General features: G+C 41.4%; 1 protein-coding gene across 2 annotated transcripts in view; it reads left to right on the top strand.

The window, feature by feature from the left end:
- Window positions 1-3,045: 3,045 nt before the first annotated feature.
- Window positions 3,046-8,924, top strand: part of LOC111874569 (dolichyl-diphosphooligosaccharide--protein glycosyltransferase subunit STT3A) — a 42,913-nt gene continuing 37,034 nt past the window's right edge. The window contains exons 1-3 of one of the 2 annotated variants that reach the window (XM_023870176.2): window positions 3,046-3,146; window positions 3,388-3,535; window positions 5,089-5,256. In XM_023870176.2, the coding sequence (XP_023725944.1) occupies window positions 3,436-3,535; window positions 5,089-5,256 (268 nt within the window). In that variant the 5' untranslated portion in view covers window positions 3,046-3,146; window positions 3,388-3,435. Of the gene's footprint in view, window positions 3,147-3,179; window positions 3,296-3,387; window positions 3,536-5,088; window positions 5,257-8,924 lie in introns of those variants that run through there. The other variant, XM_023870177.2, reaches the window with a different exon arrangement.

The raw sequence follows: 8,924 nt of genomic DNA, 5'->3' as shown, positions 1-8,924 counted from the left end.
CATCCATACCTTAAGTGGGATTCGAACCCACAATCCCGGCTCCCAAGCAGGCGAAGACAGTACCTGCCTTAGACTGCTCGGCTACCGTGACCAGCATGCGCTTCTACTAACAAAAGATTAAATTTCGGACTATCCGAAACGGCGTACTTCGGCCACGAAGATCATACTCCTCAGTGGCTCGATCGGGGAACTTCGGCCGTTAAACGTTAATCACTTGGGACTAACGTAAAACAGCGCGGAATAAAAACTTAGCACAATCTGTGGAGCAAAACTTGAACACTCGAGACTAAAACCTCATGGAAAGCCACGAAGTGTCAGCCCAACCTTGATATCACGCAGCTATTTAAGCACTTGGGACCAAGCTAAATACGCGCGAATTTATACGAAAAAATTGAAATAAAACTTAGCGCCATCTGTGGAGTAAAACCTGAACACTCGAAACTAAAACCTCATGGAAAGCCACGAAGTGTCAGCCCAACCTTGATATCACGCAGCTATTTAAGCACTTGGGACCAAGCTAAATACGCGCGAATTTATACGAAAAAATTGAAATAAAACTTAGCGCCATCTGTGGAGTAAAACCTGAACACTCGAAACTAAAACCACATGGAAGGCCTCGAAGTGTCAGCCGAACCTTGATATCAAGCAGCTACACATACACGCGTGAGCACTAAGCAGTTGATGTGACGTAACAAAACCGCATTTGAAAACTAGAAATNATGATTTTGCTAACGCTATGCAATATTTTTGCTGGAGAAAACGGCATAATGAGGAGCTTCATAACTTGCACTCTTCTCCAAGTATAATTAGTATGATCAAGTCAAGGAGGATGATGTGGGCAGGTCATGTATTACAGCTATTTTATCACCACGAAAAGCACTATTAGACAGGACAGGCATGGGCTCAACAGCCAGTCTTGAAGATGAGAAATCCTGTGTCATGTTCTATGGGAATATACTGTGACATATAAACCCACTGCTAACAGCTGTTGCTAAGGAACAGCTCTGCGAAGATGCTGTTTCTCCAACAATGAGAGAACACTTAATAATGGTTGAGACATTTTCCTTGTGGTCCGAGCCAGAGCTATATAATGAGGACTAGCAGTTCAGAATAAGTGCTGGGGCGGACTAGCAGAAATTTGGTAATCAGCCTGGACAGAGAGAGGATTTGTATATACTGGAAAGGAATAATTTTCAGTGACATGCTATACCTACACTTGACCCCAGGGCAAGCACACTCATGAGCGACAAAGTCATCTTCTCATCAGAGAGGATGTTATATAAGGACTATGACCGCAAGGATTCTGTTGAGTCTCAATGGCCTTGACATCAAAACAAAGTGAATGGTGGTAAACCGCTACTCATAAAGTAAATCTTAAAAGCTAATGGTTCAGTCAGTTGAGAACTGCAGTTGTGGGAAGTGAGAAGCTGGTAGCTGAGACCGGGGATGGTTCGGGAACCCAGAGGAAGTGGAAAATGTCTGCCACTGGAAGTTGTCACCAGGCAACGGCTAGTAAAGACTGAGAAGACTTTATGTGTGCTGTGGTTACAGTGATGTTTGGAGTGGGTAACTCAGTGAGACTGTCGTAGTTATTTTTAGTTACTAGCATAAGTGTCCAATAAATCCAATTACCAATCCAAACCCTGTGTCTAGTCACAGACACGTGACAATATCAAATCAAATGCTACCTGTCTTAGTTCGACAGTGTAGCAGTTTTAACACAGTTTAATATAATATTTGTAACATATCAAGACATCTGAAGATGGCAATTTGGGGCCGAAACATGCAGTGTCAAGGTGTATAATGTTAAACTAAAAATTGAGTGGTGAATGGAAGAGTGTTGTAATAATGACGGATGATAAATAATTGATGTTAAGTTGAACAATTGCAATGTGATGCTGAAATACAGAATCATAAATATTATGAGATTTAATATTCCCAGTGCTGAATACCATGGAATCTCCATTTAACAGGCCTCAATTTAACAGTTCTCCTCATTTAACATTCAACTTCAACAATCTCATGTCAATAACTTTACGAACTATTGTGAGTGCTCCCCCTTCTGACCCTTTCAAAGCTTTTTTCGCTACTAGCAGTAAATACTTTTACAACCAGATCTCTTGTACTGCAGAGTCTCTTTCCTTCTGGCTTTCCCACTAATATCCTATATGCATTCCTAGTCGAGGAGGATGAGGTTAGCAGGGCATGTAGCACGAATGGGGGTGGCGAGGAATGCATATAGGATATTGGTGGGAAAATCATAAGGAAAGAGACTACTGGGAAGACCAAGGTGTAGGTGGGTGGACAATATTAAAATGTATCTTAGTGAAATAAGATGGTATGGTATGGATTGGACTGATCTGGCTCATGATAGGGACCAGTGGAGGACTCTTGTGAACACAGTAATGAACCTTCGGGTTCTACAAAAGGCTGGAAAATTCTTGAGTGGGTGCGCAATTGACAGCTTCTCAAGAAGGGCTCAGTTCTATAAGGAAGTTCAATATCACTTCACCCATATCCTTTTGGTTGGATTTGAGTGAATTTCTGTTAAACTTGGTCCCCATCCCCTTTCCAAAAAAAAAACGGAATAAGAGCCTCTGCAGCTCTGGAGTACAAGAGATTACGTTGCAAATTATTTATCTGGAGAAAGTTTCTCACCAGTGCCTGGAAAATCGTAACCTTTCTTTTACATGAAACACCTCTGTAACCAAAGGCACTGAACATTGTGAACTGTGACATACATGGAATAGTTGTATTTAACAATGCTGAAGGTGGGGAAACTTGAAAGAAAATTCTGTTTCCATTAGAGATACATATATTAAACCTCATGTAAGGGTGAGTGGGGGATTTGTATTGTGTACAACGACGTGTGCGAATTTTAACTAACGGCATCAGAATCATCAGAATCATCTATTACTATGCGGCATAGCAGAGTCTGTTTTTTTTTCTAAAAATAAATGGCGCCTCTCGAAACTATTCGGTTACTTATATTGTGATCCATGTTTGCAAATCAGTTTCATTTATAAACCGTGATCACACCGATCACACCCCAGTTAGGTTATCAGACAGATTTCATACGGCAACGTTGCGCTGTGCCACGCTGTTTGTCGGCGTGTGTTCTGCTGGAGCCGGTTGTGACTTTTTAGGTTTGCGTGATTATATTTTTACCTATGTAACAGAGTTGCGGCTAAATGGAAGTATAACAGTAGCGGTACCAGTTACGAGTTTATTCAGTATAATTGGAAGTTAGGTGGAATTGAAGTTTTCCCCAAAGAATTTATTCTCCAATATATTGGTGGAAATACATTTTACAATATAATTTGTTTCTGGAAAGTCAGTCTGTTTTTTACATTTTGTGTTAATAATGGTAACTCGATTTTGTTTCAGTTTTTATTTATGCATTCAATATCTGCCATCTAGTTCAACACAGAAAATATGGTGGGGACGTTATTGAAATCGCATAGGATGCGGATGTCTCCAGAAAAGCAGGAGACACTCCTGAAGTTAAGCATATTGTCACTTGCTGCAATTCTTTGTGAGTATAGTTATGTCACGAAACATGCCTGGAATGTGTTGTACTTATTTCTCAGTGGTCCATGTCTCATTACATCACAGCCTGTTGCTATCCTTTCTTTTCATTCCATAAATGGGTAAGCACCATTCAGAATTCTTGGACACGCTAAGTTGGGTATCTGATTAGTGTCAGCACTCTAAATACGAGGCAGGATAGTTTGTAAGGGTTCAGTGATTACAAAATAAAATTCTTGTGGTAGGGTGGGTGGTTGGTATTGGGTAAGGTGTACCATTTTGGTGCAATGTAAAATTGTATTTTGGTGGTTTTAAGAGAGCAAAGTAAAGTTTAAAGGGGGCTCATTTAAGTTTGCATTAGATGTAGCAGTTCCCAGAAAAGATGGATATATTCTACATGAGTAAATTCTAAAGGATTATGATGATGGTGTATAACACTTAGAATACTGTTTTTTTACTTTGTCCACTGAGATTCTAAAAGAAGAACGTTTCAGAAACAGGATTTGTTCCATTCTCAGGTGGGGGATGGGGGGAGATACCTTGGTCAGTGATTGTGGCTAGCTCTTTCTAATGGGCCCAAAAGAGTAGGTATCTCCCCTCTTCCACCTGAAGATGGAAACAGATCCAGTTTCTGAAATGTTATATTCTCTGAAGTTTTTTTAGAATATGGGAGAATGAACAACATCCAAGAACGCAGTAGTTCTGAATATTCTTTGTGGTTTCAGTAGTGTTAAAAGTGATTTCTGTTATAGGTTACATATATGTTTTGATGTGCAGCATTTAAATGGAAAGAGATAAGAATAAGGCCATTGGAAAACAAGTGCATGGTGTCAAAATTTATTCAGCCTTGGATTTTGAAACAAAACACAGTAAATACTTGTGAGAAGTGTAGAGCAGCTTTTCTAATTTGTGTGCAAGCCATGAAAATGTCTTGATGTGAGCACCAAAATTATCTTGATGAAGATGATGTTGCATTTAGACATATGTCTGATACCATAATTTTTTACAGTCAGTGATTTTAATTTTGTGTACTTCGGTTTCCCCTGCCAATCTTCATTCCACCAATTGCTCCACAATCACTCTCACCTATTATCTAGGACTGGTAGGATAGGCCAGAAGTGGCCGCAGTACAAGGGACTTAGCCCCACCCCACTGGCAATAAAAAAATGCACATCCTACCTTTCTATAAGGAGAGAAGTGAGAAATAATGTTGAAAAGTAAAAAGTGATGTAATGTCATGAACGTTTTTTTCATTCCAAGACCATTAGTCATGGGGATGTGGCATATATTCAAGGGCAGCCTATGTTTGAGCGAGTATGATAGTTTTTCGAACCATTTTTATGTCAGTTGTGGTTGAATATGTCATGTGCGATACACCAAGAAATGTGTTAAGAAGCTTGTGGATGTAGTGGTTATCAGGAATAGTCTGCTTTTGTGAGCTAAGGAGTTCGTGGTCACATGCTGTTAAGTTACACATGTCATGTCTTGAATATAAAATTTGAATTTTGTACTCGTACTGTATTTGTGCTTTTGTATGTAATTGTGTGTTTATTTTTTCAGCATTTGCAACACGTTTGTTCTCTGTTTTGAGATTTGAGAGTGTGATTCATGAATTTGATCCATACTTCAACTATCGTACAACGAAGTTCTTGGCAGAAGAAGGATTTTACAGTTTCCACAACTGGTTTGACGACAGAGCATGGTATCCTCTTGGGAGAATTATAGGAGGTAATGTTAAGCATTTTTGTTATCTAAAATTTGTGTGTGTGTGTGATTCTGTTACCCTGCAGTGTTCAAGAATTATGGTATTTGAAGTCAGTGGCAGGTGTGAAGGACCACAGTAATCTAGCCAGAGATTTAGTTTTTTTCTGCCAAGTGCCACTGTCAGATGTTGAACAGATAAGAGGACTGTTCATATTTAACTTGTTCATAGATTCAGGTTAGGTGGTACTGTGGTTTGGGCAGCTGCCTAGGGAGTTCTTTATGGATGAATTCCATTGGCTTATGCATCTGTGGGTTGCCTGCCTGTGTTCATGGGGACCGTTTTTACTATCCTGTACTTATTTGCCCAGAACATTCACCAAATGGGTTTCATTTGAACAAGTCTTACAGAATATTTGGTTTACATTCTGACCCTCAGGAACATATCCTAAGTCAAACAGGAAATCACCGGTTTCCTCACATTCGAATTCAGGGTATATCTTCTTGGCACGTGATGCGTTAGATCTACACAAATGAATATTATGCTTGATCTGTGGGTTGTACTGAGAAATTCAAGTTTTGTCATTGTGATATCATGTTTGATGACGTTTGAGTTGTTTTAAACTCTTTGAAGAAGTCTCTTGGTTACTGAGTTTTTTGACTTTGTCCATTGTCTTGTATTTTAAAGAATACAGTATTTCAGAAACTGTTTCCATCTTCAGGTGAAAGAGTGTGAGGCACCACTCTGTTTGGTATGTTACAAAAAGCTAAACTCAGCCAGTGAGTGAGTGACTGAGGTTACCTCTTTGTAATGGACCATCTCATCCTTTCGCCTGAGGATGGAAACAGATCTGTGGGGGCATCCCACATAGCACGCTGTTTCAACCAGTCTTTCAGACAACACTCACTCCTTAGTGAATATCGCATTGCTGGACGTCTCATTCATATTTATACCAGCACGCACTGCAAATTTCCGCTCTTAATTTTCGCTAGCCAATCAGCGCTCTGCAAATTGTTGCTCCTCAATTGCAAGTTTCGCTCTGCCCACCAAGCATTGTATAAAATGCGGAGCACAACGCTCGCAAGTCAAACAACAGTCATTTCTCAGTCAGTTCTTGATCAGTGCATCAGCAGTCTTCAAGCAGTCTACAAGCAATCAGCACACTTCGTTGCCAGCGTTCAGTCTACGGAGGCATCGGCGCTTCGCTGCGCCAGGCAAGACTGCCACAGCTGTCTGGTGGTCACACCCAACTCACTGGGCAACTAGGCCGCCTCGATTCGCGGGTAGTCATGTCCGACACGCTGGGCAACTGGCGTAGCTACCGCCTCTCCGCTCCAGCGACCGCGCTCGACGACCAGACTTTCACCAGCAGCTGCCGCGCTGCGATCAAGCAACCTCCACCATCTGCTGCACTGCAGCCAGTCCACACACCGCAACCAACATCCCTTCCTACCGGCGCGTGCCGCGCTACTCCACCAGTCAAGCATCTCAGCAACCAACGGTCCTTTTCAGGACCTACAACTGTTCCGAAGAAGTGGGTTATCATTGAAGTAATGACACAGACAAAAACCCCACAGATCCATGATAATGGAAAGAGTCCAAAAGCTCAGTAATTCAAAGAGTTACACGCTATCATTGGGACTCTTTAAAAGTGAATGTGAAGAAGACTGAAACAAAGTTATTCTTCATATGACGTTTTGATAATTTTCAAAATTTTTAAAACTATTTTCATACAAAGCGCTCTTGTTTCAATTGTTGATTAAGATCTATTGTTTCTTTTCCTTTTACATGTTCAAACACCTCACTGCTTATTTGGCACTCATTTCAGTTGGAATTCACATGACATTTACATGGGTTCTAGAAAATTTTGGATGTTCACATTGTTGATCATTGTTTATGCATTCTCTACTGACATTTGACCTCTGGGACTGTCTCAGTAGTTTGACAGCCTAATGTACATGTCTGATATAAGGGGTTGGCTGGGAAGTGTGTCTTTGCAGTCAACACCTTACTTTAGACATATACAACAGTTGTGAAAAACACAAATTATGTTCATGTTTTTTATACCTCTCCCATGCATCAGGCATTAATGTTGTCTGACATGCAGTTCATTTTTCTGTCTTTGTTAGGGTGCAAAATGTCTGTTGGTCATTTTATAATTCATCTTGAATTGTGGCATCCTTTTGTATTTGACACTCAGTATACAATTTATTTTCAATAAACCATCTGTACTATGTGTTATGTCCTTTTTGGGTATCTTGTCAGGCTACAGTTTTCAACCCCAGTAGGAGCATTGTCAGGTTGTTCAAACACTATATGTGGTAAGGCGGTTAAACATATGAGAGTTATTTGGAAGGTAACCTCCAGTTAGATGTTAACAAAATGGTGAAAGAAAGAATTTGATTATATGCAAAACATACATGCATACTTAAACTACTTCTCAACATACTCACAGCCAGAACTGAGACATTTGTTGTATCAAGGAATAAGCTTTGTATGCCTGTGTCAAAGATGTCTGCCATCTGTGAGCTCAGCCATGTATTGACACCATCCATCAACTCCTCAGTATTGTTGAAGCTCGTATTGGGGAGTAAGATTTGTATGTCTGTGTCAAAGAGGGGCATGCAGTAGTGTAGTTGGTTGAGGCACTATGCTACAGGCCGGAAGGTCGCGGGTTGAAGTCCCGATGAGGTCTTTGGATTGTTTAAATTGACCTAATCCTTCCAGCCCCCCTATGACCCTGGGGTTGGCCGCGCCATTGCTCAAGTGGTTAGTCGCTGCCTTCGAACCGCGGCAGCCCAGGTTCGATTCCGGGTCTGGTCAACTGGGATTTGTGGTGGACAAAGTGGCGCTGGGGGCGGGTTTTCTCTGAGTACTTTGGTTTCCCCTACCAATCTTCATTCCACCAAATTTTCCATTATCATAATCACCCGGGGCAGGCTGCAATAGACCAATCAGTGGCCGCCGTGCTGAGTGGACCCAGTTGGACTACACCCTCCACTAAGCGAATTGCCCTGGGGTTGACTCAGCCTCTAACAGAAATGAGTACCAGGAATATTCTTGGGGGTATTGGGGGTAAAGGGTGGTCGGCATGTAGGGCTGACAGCCTTGCCACCATCTATGAGCCGATTGTCTAGAAAATGTGGGAACCTCACCATTTCACAACCCTATGGGCCTCCATGGCCTGTTAGAGGGATCCCTTTACTTTTTTTACATGCCTGTGTCAAAGATGTCTTCCATCTGAGCTCAGCCACGTTTTGACACCATCCATCAACTCCTCATTATTGTTGAAGCTCTGTGATCCTGTCCATTTCTTCAAGTAGGTATGAATAAACAGGTAGTAATCACTCGTAGCGAGATCAGGGCTGTAAGGAGGGTGGTCAAGCAACTCCCAGTTGAAATGCTCCAGCAGTGTTCAAGTACGAGCAGCTGTCTGCAGACACATATTGTCATGGAGGAGCATTACACTGGATGTCAGCATTCCATGCCTTGTGCTCTCAGTAGCCCTGTCCAATTTTTTTTTTAGCGTTTTGCAATACACTTGTGAAGATATTGTAGTCCCTTGTTGCATGAATTCCACCATCAGTGCACCTTTCCTGTCCAGAAAGCAGTTGTCATCAGCTTTCTGGCAGACATTTGTTTTAATGTTTTTGGCTTGTTTGGCGAATGTTTCTGCATCCACTGATTTGACTAC

Source organism: Cryptotermes secundus, unplaced genomic scaffold (assembly GCF_002891405.2).
Source record: "Cryptotermes secundus unplaced genomic scaffold, Csec_1.0 scaffold1009, whole genome shotgun sequence".
Lineage (NCBI taxonomy): Eukaryota > Metazoa > Arthropoda > Insecta > Blattodea > Kalotermitidae > Cryptotermes > Cryptotermes secundus.
The sequence above is the reverse complement of the archived record's forward strand: the minus strand, read 5'-3'. Positions and strand labels throughout refer to the sequence as shown.